Consider the following 17,964-nt stretch of genomic DNA (forward strand, 5'->3'; position numbering starts at 1 on the left):
CCGGGGGTGCTGAGCTCCCCAGGCCGGGCAGGGAGGGGCTCCAGCACTTACCAGCCAGCGGCCACGTTCTCCTCCTTCACCCGGTGAGGGAGCCGGTAGATATTTCCACCCTGGAGATGAAAGCGCACGTGAGCCAGCAGCTCAGAAATGAGGTGCAGGAGTGAAAGCTGTGAGGTGCTTAGTGGAAACACAGGTGTGGTTCTTAGCAACACTGAAGCAGGCCGCAGTCTCTTGGTGACTCAGAACCAAAGACAGGACAAATCAGCAAAATGTAAACCTTCTTTAAAAAAAAAAACTTAAACCTTCTGTGCTTCACAGGATAGCATCAAGAAGTGAAAAGTCACAGGCTTCAAAAACAAACTTATGGTTACCAAAGGGGAAAGGTGGGGAGAGGGCGTTTGGGATTAACAGAAACACACGACTATATACAAGACAGGTAACCAACAAGGACCTGCTGTACAGCACAGAGAACTCTACTCAGCATCCTGCAATAACCTACACGGGAAAGAACCTGAAAAGTAATGGATATATGCACATGTGTGACTGAATCACTTTGCTCTACACTTGAAACCAACACTGTGTTGTATATCAACCATAATATAAACTAAAAAAATTTTTTTAAGTGAAAAGACAGAATGGGAGAAAAAGAGTTGCAAATCATGTATCTGGTAAGGGTCTTGTATCTGTAATACATAAGGAATTCTCACAGCTCAAGAGTCATAACACAAACCAACTTAAAAATGGGCAAAGTAGACACTTAACCAAAGAGGATGTATCAATAGCCAATAAGCACATAAAAAGGTGCTCAAGACTGTTAGCCATCAGGGAAATGCAAATCACACCATCATCAGGTTATCGCTTCCCACCCACTACGTTGGCTGCATTAGAAGGAAACAGCTGGACAATAACAAGTGTTGGTGAGAAGCTGGGGGCCTCAGACTCTGAGTGGGAAGGTAAGACGGCTTTTGGAAAAGTCTGGCAGTTTCTGAAACAGAGAGGATTACCCTATAATCCAGCAATTCTGGTGTTACCTCCCAAGAGAAATGAAAACATGTCTAAACAATAACAAATGTTAACGGCAGCACTATCACAATGGCCAAGAAGTGAACACAACCCAGATGCCCATCAGCTGATAAATGGACAAACACCACACGGTGTATGCGTGCAACGGACGATTACTGAGCAATACAAAGGAAAAGCTCTGATCCACGCTACAATACGGATGGACTCTGAAAACATCGTACTAAGTGGAAGAAGCAAACGACACAAAAGGCCACACAGTGTATGATTCCAACCACAGGAAGTGTCCAAGACAGGCAAATCCATGGCAACAGAAGGTGGACTCCTGGTTGCCAGGGGCTGGGCGGGACGGAGAGACTGCAGCAGACAGCTAAGGGTATGGGGTGTCTTTCGGGGGTGAGCAAAGTATTTAGGCAAAGAGCAGTGAAATACAGGGTGCACAGCCTTGTAAACATGCTCAAAAGCCAATAGATGGCACATTTTTAAATGGTGAGTCAGGGACTTGCTAGTGGTCCAGAGGTTAAGACTGCATACTTCCAATGCAGGGGGCATGGATGCAACCCCTGGTCGGGAGCTAACATCCCACATGCCTCGTGGCCAAAATAAAATAACCAAATATACAACTGAAAACTTAATCTCAAAAAATAAACAAAATGGTGAGACAGCATGTAAATATTAAAGCTGTCAAGAATAATAAAAAAAGAAGAGGATGAGATAGCTGTGGCCTGACAGGAAGGATGCTGGACCTCAGAACGCCGCCAGGAGGTGAGGCCGAGCCCTCTCCTCTGGGACCTCGTGGGGGCCACGCGGGAGGACCTGAGCGCTCCACGAGGGCGGACCGGCACACCGGCAGCAGCGGGGGGCCAAGTCAGACCCGTGACCCGTGACCCACGACCAGACAGGGCATTCCACACAGCAACATCAAGGGCTGAAGAGCTCTACCTTTACATCCTCTGAAGACGCGAAGGAGGCAAATCCAAAAGGAAGCAAGAGGGAGGGAGAAAGCAAACAGAAAACGGGCAGTGAAGCAACGCGGCACCGAGCGTCTCTCCCAGCTCGAAAGCCCTGCTTCACGTGTGTGAGGTGGGGTCGGGGTGGGGGATGACGGGAGGGGCCATCTCTTCTCGGAACCCTCCCTCCCCCTCTCTGCACAACTGCATCTGAGGAATCGCTGAGGTTAAACAAGGTGCCTGGACAAGTCAGAAATCCAGAAATGGGGAAGGACCAGACTCTGCCTCCGGTATGGTTAGGTCCGTGAGATGGCCCTGGTACCTGGATCCTGTTGAATGTCGTCAGTTTGGACTTGGAGTCCCTGGCGGGGTCTGCTGGAGGCCCGGCCGACGAGAAGGAGGCCATGGCCACCTGGCTCGGGGAAGCCGCACAGCACATATCCATTTTCACCTTCTCCTTCCGGAAGCCTGAAAAGCGCTGCGCTCTGGAGTTGCCGGAGAAGAGCCTGTAGCCTCCACCCCGGGGGCAGGCCGGGCCCTTTTCAGCTTTCGTGGCCCCGGAGGCCATGCCATTCTCGGCCTGGGCCTGCTTCCCTGGGAGGTGGGTTCCGGATGGCTCGTCCCCTCCTAACTGGGTCTGACGCAGGCCCCCGGGAGAGAAGATATCATCCAGGTCCAAGGTCCCTTTTGAGGATCTCAACTGCTTGGCCAGAGATGAGATGTCTGGGTTCCCGGGAGGGTCCAGGGACGATGCTGTGAGGGCTGGTGGAGCGGCAGCCACTTTTGGCCCGCCCTTTGCATCCCGGCTTATGCTGCCAGGTGAGGCCTCCCTAGGGAAAGTGGATGTGGATTTTCTCCGGCGGGCTGGGGAGCCCTCTGGCTCAGGGTTCACGGGGCCAGCATGGAGAGAGTCAACAGCGGGCGTCAGAGACGGGGGCTGCTGTGGCCATGGCCCCTGCAGCGGCTTCAGGGGGCCCTGCTTGCCATCGGGAGTGGGGAGCTGGGAGGAAGCGGAGGCCACCTGGGCATGGGAGAAGATCCGCTGGGACTTGGTGATCATCTGGAACACCTGCATCTGCTCGTGGCTCACCAGGGACTCCTGTGACTTCAGAAAGAGCTGCCGGAAGAGCGGCGTGGTGTCTGACGAGAGGCTGCTGGGCTTCGAGCCAGGGTCCTGCGAGCCCGGGTCCCCGGGCCACCGGAAGGAGTCGCAGTCAAACTTGCCCTTCTTGGGAGCCCAGCAGTCATCATCCCCGCTGGCACTGGCAAATCTGGGGTCCCCTGAGGCCTCCCCAGGAGCCTTCAGGAGCACGGGAGGGAAGGGCGGCACGTCCTCTGGGCCAGGCCCCAGGCCAGCCGAGGGCTCCCCCACTGGGGAGGCGCTGCTGAGCCCAGGGCCAGGCTCAGAGCCCTCCCGGGATGGCGGCTTATGGACGACAAACATACTGTTCCCTTTGCTCTTGGGGCAGCCTGACAGGTTCTGGAGCCACTGAAAACTGTGGCCTGATGGCTGGGAACCAGTGGTGGGGACTGTCTGGCCACGGAACAGAGGCAGGCAGGAGGGCAGAGGGGCGCCCTCGGGCCAGCCCTCCAGGGAGGACGAGAGCTGGAGTGGCTCGAGCTCAGCCGGGTCGGGGCTGCTGCTCTCCGCCGCCCTTGAGTGGATAGCCGTGAACACGTCAGCAGCGGGCTCCTTCCGTGGGGGCCTCGGCTCCTCGAGAACATCAGGGCCCAGGGTCCCTAGGGCACCAGCTGGGCCGCAGCAGGAGGACCCGGACGAGGACGGGCAGGAGCAGGCCACGTTCCTCCCCTCGCCGCTGTCCGCAGGCCCAGCCGGCCCCGGGGAAGGGATCTTGTGGTGGACGATGCTGTTCACGAGGCAGCGCAGAAGGTCTCGGTTGGGCAGGAGGGGACCGGGGGACCTCAGGCCGGATGGCGCGGGCTGGCCTGCCACCTCGTGCATGTGGGGCGAGTCCCCACAGGCCTCCTCCTCCGGGGGCACCTCCTTGAGGATGCACAGGCCGTGCTGGACCTCGTAGTGCCGGCGCAGCGAGCGGTAGTCGCAGTAGCTCTTGCTGCAGCCCTGCTCGATGCACACGAAGGGCTTGGTCTTCTGGTGGGTGAGCATGTGTCCGGTCCTGGAAGCACACGAGGACAGGGTCATGGGGGGTCTTGGTGCAGGTTGCCCGTCACAGGAACCCAAGCACGTCCCCAGGGGCCAGCAGGGCAGAAAATGGGCTCAGACCCCACGAGGAAAGACTCCCCCTGACTCAAAGTCATCTGGAATGGGGGCTCTTTCCCTCACCCTTAAGCAAACCCCTAATCAGAGAAAAAATCGTGGGAGCCAAGTCAGAGTTCCCCAAAGCAACACCAGTCTCCAGGGTTGCTCCCTGAGGACTTGGGCTCAGCTGGCAAGTGAGTTTTGAAAAATCACTGTTTACTTCTTGGATGGTCATAGTAGCAAAGTGAAAAGCCATAGAGTAGATAAAGCGAACCTGTTTAACTTTCCATGTCTCTCCAAGTTATTTGCCCACAGAATCACTTTTTTTCAAAGAGCCCCTTTTAGCATCCCTGAGAACCAGAGTTCGGAGAATGCACGCGAGGAAGTGTTAACTTGGGCGTGCTCCTTCTTTGAACAAAGGAATTTCTGCCTTCCCATAGGATGCCTCTAGAGAGCCACCTGTGACCCCCATTGCAAAACAGAAAGAAAAAAATTACAGATGCCCAGTCAGCAAAGACTCTCTAGAAAACAGCCAAATTTGCCTATAATTTCTGCAAATATGAATGAATACAAATGTCTTATGTCACACTTGTATCTACATTAATTTATTATAGAAATCAGCAAATGGGTAAATCAACCTCTGGGTTCCCAGCAGCCCTACTCTGGATGGTTCTTATAAATGTGGCACAATAAATAAAAAAATTCTCCCCCCAAAGGTGGACCCTTAGCTTCCATCTGACGGAAGCAGCAGAGAAGGGGTCAAGAGGCCCACTTCCTAGCCCTAACTGTTACCTTCCTGTGACATGAGCAAATTGCTTCCCATCCCTGGCGGGGCGCAGGGGGTTAGGCAGTGAGGACAGAATGAAAGTGGGATTCACTGATACTCTGTGCAGGCTGTGCTCCTCAGCCACTCAGTCGCGTCCGACCATTTGTGACCCCATGGACTGCAGCCCGCCAGGCTCCTCTGTCCATAGGCTCTTCCCAGCAAGAATGCTGGAGTGGGTAGCCATTCCCTCCTCCAGGGGATCTTCCTGACCCAGGGACTGAGCCTATGTCTCTTGCATTGGCAGGTGGATTCTTTACCACTGTCTCTCCTGGTAAGCCTGGGCATGCTACCAAAGGTGACGGATCATCCTTCTCACTTACAAGTCTTTCTGTTTCAAAGTCTGTCTTTCCTTCCTCAGTAGCAAGAGAACCTTATCATTTCAAAGGTATGAAGAACAAAGGTAATTCTGCTCTTACACTGGGCTTGCTTTTTAAAATCAAGAATTTTTTTTTAAAAAAGGGGGAGAGTGAACATTCCAAGCATTTCATAGCCTCTCACAGCCTCTTATCCCGATGCATATCCCTCACAGAGCACAGATCTGTTCTCTTCAGGCACCTGCTCCAAATCTTTCTGCACAGAGTTAGCCCAATTCCCTCCAGGACAAAACTGCCCCTGGGGTGTGTCTTTAAACCACCAGGGTCCTGTCTGCCAAGCGCAGCAGCACTCTCCTCTCTGGAGTGGATTTGGGGGCTGGGGCCGTGTGGGTCTGGCCCCAGGAACCCTGGCAGCTCAAGACCAGTCTGCGCCTGAGCACAGGCTGCACACCCCTGGGGGCCTCCGCAGGGCGGGGTGTGGGCTGACGGGAGGGGCGCTGAGGCCCAGGCACGCCCCCAGCCCCCGAGCAGACGCCCCGGCCCGGCCCCCACGCACAGGTGGTCCTGCCGCTTGAAGGCCTTGCTGCAGATCTTGCACACGTGCTTCCTCTCCTGGCTGTGCGTCAGGTAGTGCTTGCTCAGGGAGCTGGCGCTGCTGAACACCTTCCCGCAGAGGCTGCAGTCCAGGAGCGTGTTCTGCGGGGAGCTGTGCTGCCGCTTGCCTTTCCGCGCGCTCCCCGACGTGGCCCGGCCTCCTTCCTCCGCCTCTTTGGGCACCTTGAGGGCGCCCAGCCCCAGGTCTAGATGGAGGGAGAAGGCACCGGCTCTAGACCTCCAGGGACCTCCACAGCCCACCAGGCCCGGGCCCCGGGGGCATGACCTCACCTTGTAAGGAAGTCTGAGACTCGGGATCTACATACTCCTCCAGCAGCTTCGTGGAGTCACTGTCCTTCCCTGAGTACAGGGACAGGGTGTCCAGGTTGTCCTCCAGCGGCTCGCTGGACGCATCGGGTGCCGGGAAGTTGGGGTCCAGCTCCAGACCTCTCAGGCCACCGTAGAGCAGGTCCCGTGTGCCAGGCCCCAGGTCCCGGTTGACGGCGTCGCTGCAGGTGAGCGCCTGGTTCTCAGGATACGAAGAGAGGTGCCTCTCGGAGGGAAGGGCACCCTCGTCCTCCAGGCTGTACTGGTCCATGGCTCTCCACCACCAGGGCTCAGCCAAGAGCTACTCTCCAGACAAGCAGGGCTGTGTGCAGAGTCAGGGAGGAGACAGCAGGCCTTGATGGTATCTAATTCCTGAGAATGAACGAGGAAGAATCACAGTTACGAGGAGCCAACGTGCATGGTGGACAGAGTGTGGACTTGGAATTCACACAGATGCGTACTGGAGTCTGTTCTCTGCCACTCAGCAGCCATGTGACCTTGGGCAGTCACTCAAGCACCATGAGCCCTAGCCGCCTCATCTCTAAATTCAGCATAAGCATATCTCCATCATGAGACTGTTGTAAGGAATAAATTAAAAAGGTTTTGGCGACATGGTGGACTGAACTGATCTCTTTCTCCAACCATTAACTCATAAGATACAAGACAATTTTTAGTAGGGAGCCAGGCTCAAGAGACAGGTAAGACCCCAGGTGCCAGCAACAATGAAGAAACCCAAAGCCACGAGTGGGTCCAAGGTCCATGAGTGGGTCAGTCTCCTATATGGGGCCTGGAGCTATCCTCCAATATGAGTGACAGGTGGTGATGAAGCACTTGAAAATGTGGCCACAAACTGAGACCTGTGGTGAGTGTAATTTACATACTGGATTTGGAAGACTCAGTACCAAAAATAACTCATTTTCATATTGATTACACATTGAGATGAAAGCATTTTGGATCTACTGGCTTAAATATGATATTAAAACTAATTTCACCTACCTATTTTTATTTCCTAACATGGTTATGAGATTGCTTTGAATTACATTATCTGGCTCATATTATATTTCTATTAGAGAGCACTGTCCTGGAGGCTGTAACAGACAGATGGAAGGGGAAACAGGTCCTTGAGTTCACAGGGAAGAGCTGAGGCCCTGGAAGTCAAGCCACTCGTGGGAAAAATAAATAAATTAAAAGAAAAAAACCCAACGCACAAGTCTAGAGAGGCATTCCAAGAACTAGTTAACAACAGGATGAGAGACAACAAAACCCAGTAGAGAAAAGAAGACACAAGGGGCAGGGGTGCTTTTAAAAAGGAAGAAATGAAACTTCTAGAAATGCAAGGTTCTAACTCAGAACTCGCTCAGAGAAGAGTGGAAACGGAGAAGGCGTCTGTCAACAACGCTCAAGGCAAGGAACCAGACACTGCAGCCGGGGGCACAGGATATTCAACCGAGACTGACCGCAGACACTACTGAGACCGGGAGGAAAGGAGAGTAAGATGCTTTGGGGGAAAAGGGCTTCGAAAGACTCCTGCACTGGCGTGTGTGCTAAGTTACCGCAGTCACGTCTGACTCTTTGTGACCCCATGGACTGTAGCCCACCAGGCTCCTCTGTCCATGGGATTCTCCAGGCAAGAACACCGGAGAGGGTTGCCATGCTCTTCTCCAGGGGATCCTCCCGAGCCCGGGATCGAGCCCACGGCTCCTGTGGCTCCTGTGCTGCAGGCGGACTCTTTACCGCTGAGCCACCAGGAAAGCCCTTCTGCACCGGCAGTTTCTTAGAAAGCTAAACATACAACATGGTCTCACCATACGATCCAGCCATCCCACTCCTAGATACCCATTCCAATGGGCCAAAAACTTAGAGCATCTTTATTCATGACTGCCCCAAACAGGAAGTAACCAAGGTGTCTCTCAACAGGGGAGTGGATACACTGTGGTTAGTCATATAATGGGATGTCATCCACCAATAACAAGCCAGGAGCGAGTAAGCTACAAAAAGACATGGAAGAAAGCAGCTTAAATGCGTATCGCTAAGTGAAGGAAGCCAGTCTGAAAAGACAGTACATTCTATGATTCCAATTACATGATATTCTGGAAAAGGCAAAACTATAAAGAGACGTTACAATGATCTGTGGTGGCCAGGGTTCAGGGGCAGAAGAGAGGGAAGAAGAGATGAGGCAGGGGAGGGATTTTCAGAGTGAAAATGAAAGTGAAGTTGCTCAGTCGAGTCTGACTCTTTGGGACTGTAGCCCACCAGGCTCCTCCGTCCATGGGATTCTCCAGGCAAGAACACTGGAGTGGGCTGCCATTTCCTTCTCCGGGGGACTGTAACAGGAGATACACGACATCACATGTCAGTCAGAACCTACAGAGCTACACAACACAAGGAGTGGGCAAACCGGGCACTTCTGCTGATTTAAGAAAACAAAACAAAACCATTCACACATTCCACGTTCCAGGGAATCTCGAAGGCTGCATGCCCAGGGCAGGCCAGCGCTCAGCAAAGGCCTGAGAAGGCTCTAGCTGTCACTGCCGGCTGACCCGGGTTCTGTGCAAGCAGGAAGTTAACGTGGGGAGCAGAGTTGTGAACTGCCTGCGGAACGTCAAAGGCCCGTCTCAACTCTCACCCAGAGCCCAGCTGCAAAGGCTACGAGCTGCCTGAGGTGGGGTTTGTTTGGTTGTATTCCCTTTGGACAACTGAAGGGAATCTCTGTCAAATCTCTCAACTAACAGAAGAGAGACTTCACTGACCACACACGAGCAAAAGTACAGTCCTTATAAAAATAGCCCAGAAAAGCCACGAAACAATTATAACACACAGTGGGCATCAGCAAAGCCTGGAATGGGGGGATCTGATTACCAGAGTCACCACATACATTATAATGATCAAAATGTCCAGTTTTTCAACAAAAAAATTAGGACACATGCCAACAAAGCATGGAGAAGGGCATCTATTGCCTATAAATGGCATCAAATAATATGCAGCCTTTTCTTCCTGGCTTCTTTCACTAAGCAGAGCATTTTTTAATTTGATCCCCCCTGGGGCATGAATCATCACTTTATTCCCATTTATGGATGAACACTATTCCACTGTCTGGATTTTCTCCATCCGTTCATCTGTGGGTGGGTATTTGGGTTTTTCTGAGCTATCAAGAGTAATTCTGTCCATAGTGAGACATTTAATAAACACTTGATGACTCACTGATGACAAATGGACCGGATCCTAGAAAAGCTGGAGTTTGGGTCTAGTTTCCTAGGCCGTGTCTGTTTTTAAACTTTTCATGATGCAATGTAACAGAACGGTTGCACCCTCAGCGTCTGAGTGTCACACTACGTGTCCACCTGTGTGTCTGTGTAAGTAGCCTACTGAGGGCCCTCGAATTAAGGCTCAGTGCAGGTCAGAAATCCTGCACCAGAACTCAGGGGCCCAAGCGAGTCTCAGAATTCAGAATCTGGGGTGGGGGAGGTTAGAAAGGTAAAGCAATGCATACGCCACAGGGTGAGCAACCCCCGGGGGCCCCGGCGAGCACCTGGTGACCACGTCACTCTTTCCTCATCGACGCCTTCACCACCGGGCTTCCCTTGTAGCTCAGTTGGTAAAGAAACTGCCTGCAATGCAGGAGACCCGGGTTCAATCCCTGGGTCGGGAAGATCCCCTGGAGAAGGAAATGACAATGCACTCCAGTATTCTTGCCTGGAGAATCCCAGGGACAGAGGAGCCTGGCGGGCTACAGTCCAGGGGGTCGCAAGAGTCAGATCTGACTTAGTGACTAAACTACCACCCCTACTCCCTGACCACTCAGAGTAAATGAAATAAAGACAGCGAAGAGCGACGTGTGAGTTCAGGTATGGCCACCAAATGAGGCTGCAGCCACCTCAGCGTTCTCAGAGCTTTTGGGGATTCTAAATTGCAGACAAAAGAATGTGGATTACAGAGGTTTATATTCCAGGACAAAGGGGATTTCTCTGCCAGTTCCAAAGTTGCTTCTGCAGCGCTGCTATAAAGTATTCTCAGCACAACAAGGAGGAAAAAAAACCATTGCTTTCACCTCCCATTAATAAAAAATGAGCAAATAATACAAAACATAAACCAGTATTTCAAAGAAACAGAAAGCAATATCTTACAAAGTCAAATCGTAAGTGTTTTCTCCTTGTTAGACATCACACTAAGTGTTCTACGTTTACGAATTCACTCTCCACAACATCCCGGAGGTCGGTTCTATTATTACTCCCCCGACTCCTTTTTTTTCCACCTCCATTTAACAGAGGGGAAAAGGGACTCTGAGCAAGTAACTCATTTGTCAAAAGTCACACACCTAACTGGGAGTTGAACCAGATCTTAAACCCAGATGTTTGGACTTTAGAGCTTGTGTTCTTACCTGCTACACAATACTGATTCCCTGTAAGCTAAACTCTAGATGGCACTGCACCAATTATACTAGAAAACACGAAAGGCGCAGGGTGTGGGAGGGGCGGGAGACAGGCTGCATCTGACTTCCCCAGTGCCCAGTCACCTGCCTTCCAACATACTGGTACACTCCATGCAACAAACTGGTCTGGCTGCAACCTTGGGCAGGCATGCCAGAAGTCCAAAGGCCATGCTTTGATATCTACATCCTTTTCCAGAGAGTAAAGCAAACCCCCACTCAACCAATATTGAACTTGCTCTTGTTCTGTCAACAGATAATTCAATTCAACAAGTTTCAGCACCTGCTAGGCAGAGAGCTCCCTCCTAGGCCCTGTAGGGCAGTGTGTCTTGTCCCTTGGAGACATTCCCAAACGTCCAACTACTCTTTCCAAGAGTTCTGATATTTTGTGCTTTCGTTTTGAGAACAACCTAAAAGAAGAGTATCTTTATACATGGATTACTGGATTACTACTTTATCACCTAGGGTGTGTGTAAGAGTGTGCTCAGTCATGTCCAACTCTTTGCAACCCCATGGACTGAAGCCTGCCAGGCTCCTCTGTCCATGGGATTTTCCAGGCAAGAATACTGGAGTGGGTTGCCATTTCCTCCTCCAGGGGATCTTCCCAACCCAGGGATGGAACCTGCATCTCCTGCACTGACAGACGGCTTCTTTATCACTGTGCCACTGCGGAAGCCCCTCATCACCTGTACTACTACCATTTGGTTTCAATGCCCCAGGGTAGGTTTATAATTGCACCAACACCAGCAATGCCCAATGGGACAACTTTAATTGCTGCAGGCTAATGAGAAGAGGACAGAGGTGGATTTGGCTCATGATAACGCTTGTGGGCTCAACTAAAGCCAACAGACATCATGGTACAAGTGGAGGTTTTGCTGCTGTTGAAACTGAGAAAAGGGATAGGGGATCTGAGACACCACAGGGTGTGCTAAACCCCAAAGGGCCCAGTGTGGTAGTCTGCAAAAGTCTTTGTCTCAAGGAAGCAGTTAAGTTTTGGCAAAATAGCATCCCTCTCATTAAATTAACATTTGTAATATGAGTTACCCTAGTTTGGTTGCTTTGTTTGTATTTAATTTGCAAGCTGACTTTGGCTCTACAGGGGCATTAAGAGCTGCAAGCGTCAGGAACTTGTACACTTTATCATCACTTAAGCTTTGCTCATTAGTTAAAAAAAAACAACAACAACAACAATTTAAAACAACACTGGGGATCCAAGGCAATTTTAAGTTTTGCCTTTTAAAAAGACCCATCATTCCACGACTGGTGGGGGTAAAAAGACAAAGGGAGTCTCCTGTGAAATACGACCACCTCTGGGGAAAGTAACCCACTATCAGACTGCAGACAGCAGCCATAAACCCACAGCTAACTAGGTAAATAAAATCCACAGCAGCTCTGTTTGGCAGGGAGGCAGGGAACAATCTGAATATCTACTTGTCTACAAAGATGTTTTATTTAGTCCACAGTCAATTTCATTATTTTCCAATTAGTTATCAGGTTGAAAAATCTGTCGGCGTTCTTTCAGACAGAGTGGAAATGAAACGTGAAATGTGCTGGTGCTCAGTCCTGTCTGACTCCGCGACCCCGTGGACTGTAGCCTGACCAGGCTCCTCTGTGCATGGGATTCTCCAGGCAAGAATACTGGAGTGGGGTGCCATTGCCTTCTCCAGGGGATCTTCCTGACCCAGGGATCGAACCTGTGTCACTTGCGTCTCCTGCATTGACAGGCGGGTTCTTTACCTCTGCGTCACCTAGGTTTCTCTTTGGGGCAGATAATCATGGTCTGAAAGAACTGTCTGCGCTGGTAGCGACGTTCTAAATCTGCACTGTCCAGTGACAAGCCCTGGGTACATGTAGCTCACAAGCAGCTAGAAATGTAGCTGGTGCAACTGACAGATTTACCTAATTTTAATTAAGTTAGCTGCAAGTGACTGGAGAAGGCAATGGCACCCCACTCCAGTACTCTTGCCTGGAAAATCCCATGGACAGAGGAGCCTGGTGGGCTGCAGTCCATGGGGTCACGAAGAGTTGGACACGACTGAGCGACTTCACTTTCACTTTTCACTTTCATGCATTGGAGAAGGAAATGGCAACCCACTCCAGTGTTCTTGCCTAGAGAATCCCAGGGACGGGGGAACCTGGTGGGCTGCCATCTATGGGGTCACACAGAGTCGGACACGACTGAAGCGACTTAGCAGCAGCAGCAGCAAGTGGCTAGTGGCTGTCACACGGGACACTGCATTAAGAGAATGTTTCCAACTTCTACCTAAAAACCTGGGGGAAAATACCTGATGCTCTGTCAACGCTGAGTCTACAAAGCAACAACTGGCTGGAGCTGCATTTCTTTATCTATTTATTTTCTATTTTTTTTTCGCTGTGCCGTGCAGCATATGAGATTTTAGTTTCCCCGACCAGGGGTCGAACCCACACTCCCTGCAGGGGGAGTGTGGTCTTAACCACTGCACCACCAGGGAAGTCCTCACAGCTGCCTTTAGACACAGTACACTCACCAGTCTGCCAGTCCCCTCCACTCCCTGGTCGCTCACAGCCTCCCACCCCACTCATTTACCTGCCTGCCAGGTTCCTCTAAAGAGGGCCTGGCAAGACATCTGCATTTTAAAAAATATTTATGTTTGGCTGTGCTGAGTCTTAGTTGCAGCAGGCAGGATCTTTTGAACTCCTAGTTACGGCATGTGGAATCTAGTTCCCTGACCAGGGGCTGAACCTGGGCCCCCTGCACTGGGAACACAGAGTCTTAGCCACTGGACCACCAGGCAGTGGACCAGTCAGGTGTCCCAAGACACTTGAGTTTATAATGGTTGACTTGTGCAGTTTCCCTTGACCACTTTCTCTCCACTCGGCTTTACCAAATGAAACCCTTCAAAATCAGACCGAAACGGCCCCTCCACTTTGAAGAATACTCCCAACATAAGTCAGTCAGAGATTACTTCTCCCTCGTCAGAACTCTGATAAGCAATTGTCTGACAATCCAGTTAACATTTAACTCAAAAGACCTTAGAGTTTAATTCTATCTCAGTTTCTCCAGCATGACTTCCAACTCTGCCTCACGTATCATTACTTCTCACAGCATCTTGCCAGGCACAGAACGCTGATCAAAGGAGCTCTCAGCATCCCTTTCCTTGATGAGTGACAGGATTCCATTGTGCCACCTCTTGCCTCCTTTGAAAAGTCCTAACCTGCTAGTGTGTCGGCTTTCCCTCTCTCCCCCTGCCCCACCCAAGCGGCACTTCCTCTTTCTCTCTCTGCATCAGGGTCACCAGGGAGAGAGTGAGCATGTCTGGGTAACATCAGGTTGTTGGGAGCTGGAAGACAGGAGAAACTTCCAGCTTTTACCCTACCTATACCAATTCTTTTTTATTTTTCCACACCAAACACTGCTGTAAACTCTAGGCCTATTCTATTCGACCTACACAATGTTTTTAAAAATTAGATTAGCAACATTTTTTTTTTACGTTTCATCTGGAATATCTCAACTAGATATGTGAATTTCTGGCTTCTCTTAAAGATGGTTAGATTTGATATTTCCTGCTAGTTAACAATAGGATAGAGTGAGGGACAAGAGGCTTCCCAGGTGACTCAGTGGTAAAGAATCCACCTGCCCATGCAGGAGACACAAGAGACATGGGTTAGATCCCTGGGTCAGGAAGATCCCTGGGTCAGGAAGATCCCCTGGACTAGGAAATGGCAACCCACTCCACTATTCTTGCCTGGAGAATCCCATGCACAGAGGAGCCTGGCAGGCTACAGTCCATGGGGTGGCAAGAGTTGGACACGACTGAATGACTGTGCGTGCACACACGAGGGGCAATGGCCATCTCTGGACTGGGTGATGGCCTCCAGTTCCCGTGGTCCTCACTTATCTTCCTGCCTGGCCCCCATAATCATCTGCGTTATAATAATAATAACAGTAGCACACATTTACTGAAGATTTATCATGTTCCAGGCTCTACTGCAATCACGTATATATCACTTAATTCCCACAGCTACCCTAGAGGCATAAACTATATTATTAGCCCTATTTTATGGATGAGGTAAATAAAAGTGCGGAGAAGTTAAGTAACTTGTACCAAATCAAAGTTAGGATTCAACCCCGGGATGTCTGACTCCAAAGCCCTTCAAAGCCCACTTCACCATTCCACTGTGCTGTGATTCCACACTCAATGCTGGGACTCCTGCCCTATATTTTGCACTTACATTCTTAAGGTGAACAATCAAGGAAAAATCTTCCTCTAGCCATGTAACCAATATAATTTTAACTATAAAGTTAACTCATTTCCACTGATCACTTGTTGGAAAAGAGAAAGACACTGAGGAATCAGAAGGCTATGACTGCACTTGCCAGAGTGAATTCTCACACAGAATTAACTAAATGAAGAAAAGAGATGTCAAAGTTTCTCACTCCACAAGCTGATCCTAGCAGAAAATCCAGATAATCATTAAAATCTAGAACATTTTCACAGTGAGGACAATGAGAGGACCCTTGGGGTCCTCAAGCGTCTTTCAGGGAGTCTGTGAGGTCAAAACTATTTTCATAATAATATTTACATGTTATCTGCTTTTCTTACACTCAGTGAAACTTTAGAGGATTTATCTCAAGAGGCTGCATGCAGAAGCAGATATAAGACACCAGATGACTCTAAAAATGGAAAACAATGCCACTTTTCTCACTAAATGTTGTTTTTTGAAATAAAAGTGCCAATTAGGTTAACATATACTGGGTTTACTATTGCTATTTTTAAATGAATTCATATTTTAAAAATTTATTAAACTCCTAATACAGCAAATATCAGCAGATATAAATTCTTCAGCCACCTGCCGCAAAGAGCCGACTCATTGGAAAAGACTGTGATGCTGGAAAAATTGAAGGCAAAGAAAGGGGTGGCAGAGATGAGATGGTTGGATGGCATCAATGACTCAATGGACATGCATTTGAGCAAACTCCGGGAGATAGTGTAGGACACAAAAGCCCGGTGTGCTGCAGTCCATAGGGTCACAAAATGCTAGACACAATTTAGCAATAAACCAACCACAGTGCACATGTACAAAAACACCCTGGGTGGGGTCTTCAATAATTTTTAAGTCTAAAGGGCTCTGAAGACAAAAAATTTTGAGAACTGCTGCTCTGAAGGGAAAAAGTCCAGCACATATGCATGGCCCAAACAGATATATATCTGTGTATCTAACCTAAACCCCAAATTCCAAACTGGTGGCCAGCAAACACGTTTCGCAAGGGCCCCACACTGAATTTAAAAACTTGTTAAATTGGTTCTCAACATTTATCGATCAAAAGATTTCACATAAAGACAGCGTTATGGTTTCTTCTCAAAAACAAAAACTTCTGGCAACACTGTTGTGACATTTCTACTTGGCCATTTCCACCGGCTGGCATCACTAGACGGGGAACACAATCTTTATTTCACCACACTCTGGACCTTTACCTGCCCATCCCTGGTAGGCATCTACATTGCTGAGCTAAAGAAGAAAAAGATTCCTTTGCAGTAAATAATGAAACCTACATCAATCTAATAAATGTCTGCAATCCTCCAGATCAGTCAAAATGTACAGTAACTGATCCCTTTCCTTATCTGATCTCCTAAAGCAGCAACTTCCTTAATGATTTCACCAGTGATACAGAGACCCTTGGACCGATCAGAAACCCTTCTGAGAAAAAGGAGTCCATCTGAAAACGGAGACATTCTCCAACAAGTGCAAAGGAACGAAACTCACCAGGAGAAGAAGGAGTGAGTGAATCAATCCCCAGGGAACAGGGGGCCCAGTTTAGGCCCCACAGAGAAAGGGGTTCCGGTGACAGTCAGATCATTGGCTATTTCTTCCTGGAACGCTGGATAGTAAATTCAGGACCCTTATTCAACTTCTTCTGCCCTGAAAGCAGGTTGTGGAAAGGAAGGGGCTGTCAGAAGCTGGGTCCCCAAAGAAGCAAGGGCACAGGTGTGAAACTGGGGGCAACTGGTAATTTTTGGAAAAAAGAAGAAAGCAATACTAAACTGGGGAGATCTAGGTAAGACAACGGATTTTGATGTTCAAGGAGTTATTTTTTCTTTCTTTCCTTATTTTCCTCCCCTGGGAAAGGAACCTGGAGAGCTTTGCTGGGAGAAGCCTAACTGAGGTGGAACAGGTGATGAAAAGGGGTTTGTGTTGGGATGGCTGGGGAAGAGTTGGGAAGAAAAATATTAGACAAGAGAGAAAACGGAAGGACTGAGTTGGTTTATCAGTGGAAAGATATTCCAAACAGGGGGACTCATGGTGGGAAGAAAGAATTTTTGCTGGAAAGTGATCCTCAATGGAGAAAAAAAAAATTTTTTTTTGCTAGAGGAAGTTCCTAAGAGGAGGGGGAGGGGCGAATTCAAGGCGTCTAGGCGGGCTTCTTGGTTTTGCTGGAAGATCCTAAATAGAAACAAATCTGGGTCCTCTAAAGTGGGGATTTTGGGGAGGAAAGCGGATTTTTAGCACCAGGGCCTGGAAAAGCGGAGGGCAAATGCAAGGCCGAGATGCAGAAAGTGCGGAGGTCGGGTAGGGCCCGCGGCGCGAGCTGGGGAGCTGCGAGGGGGCAGTTGGGGCCTGGGGGGCGGGGTAGGAAAGAAAAGGGGGTGCAGCGAGCCAGGGGCCTCTGAGGAGAGTCTTCTCCAAGGGGGAAGGGGCTGCGGGGATGCAGCGGGGCCCGGAGCTGTTGGGGTGCAGAAGGTGCGTGCGTGACGCGGGGTAGGGGGCGCTCGCCGCGCCTGCTGCGCCTCTCGAAAGGGAGCTGGGCCCCCCTAAAAAAGAAACATAAAAACGAATTAGAGTTTAAAAGGGGGAGGGGTTGATGAATGAGGAAGGGGCGGGAAAGGGCGGGGTAGGAAGGAAGGGGAGGGGGCAGGGGCAGCAGCAACCGGGTTTTACCCGCCCCCGGGGGCTCGCGCGCCGGGCCTCGCGCCTCTCGGGCATCCCAGCGGCCCCCTGTCTGCCCCCGCGCCGCCCGCAAGCCGGGCGCGCACGCGCAGCCGGGCCCGCCCCTGGAGAGCCCCGTGTACGTGGCCGCGGGCCGCCTCGCGCCGCCCAGAGCGGCCTCGCGCGCGCCTCGCGCCGCCCGGGCTCCCAGCGCGTGCCGCCGGCCGCGCAGTCTCGGCGGCTATTCGGCCGTCGCCAAGGGGGCGGGGCCACGCGGGGCGTGGCCAGGCGCGGTCAGGTGACCTGCGGCAGGCGGGAAAGGAGGCAGTTGGTCGCCATTTTGGGGGGAGGGCGGTTGAAGGCGGGAGAGTGTGAAGGCG

At 50.7% G+C, this 17,964-nt stretch overlaps 1 protein-coding gene across 1 annotated transcript in view; it reads right to left on the reverse strand.

Moving 5' to 3' along the window:
- Window positions 1–17,172, reverse strand: part of ZNF541 (zinc finger protein 541) — a 26,615-nt gene extending 9,443 nt beyond the window's left edge. Inside the window, exons 1-5 of the mRNA XM_060398149.1 lie at window positions 16,424–17,172; window positions 6,217–6,624; window positions 5,888–6,131; window positions 2,293–4,108; window positions 52–110 (exon numbers count right to left, since the gene is read on the reverse strand). Of these exons, the coding sequence (XP_060254132.1) occupies window positions 52–110; window positions 2,293–4,108; window positions 5,888–6,131; window positions 6,217–6,523 (2,426 nt within the window). The 5' untranslated portion in view covers window positions 6,524–6,624; window positions 16,424–17,172. The remainder of the gene's footprint in view (window positions 1–51; window positions 111–2,292; window positions 4,109–5,887; window positions 6,132–6,216; window positions 6,625–16,423) is intronic.
- Window positions 17,173–17,964: the final 792 nt, after the last annotated feature.

This window comes from Ovis aries, chromosome 14 (assembly GCF_016772045.2).
Source record: "Ovis aries strain OAR_USU_Benz2616 breed Rambouillet chromosome 14, ARS-UI_Ramb_v3.0, whole genome shotgun sequence".
Classification (NCBI taxonomy): domain Eukaryota; kingdom Metazoa; phylum Chordata; class Mammalia; order Artiodactyla; family Bovidae; genus Ovis; species Ovis aries.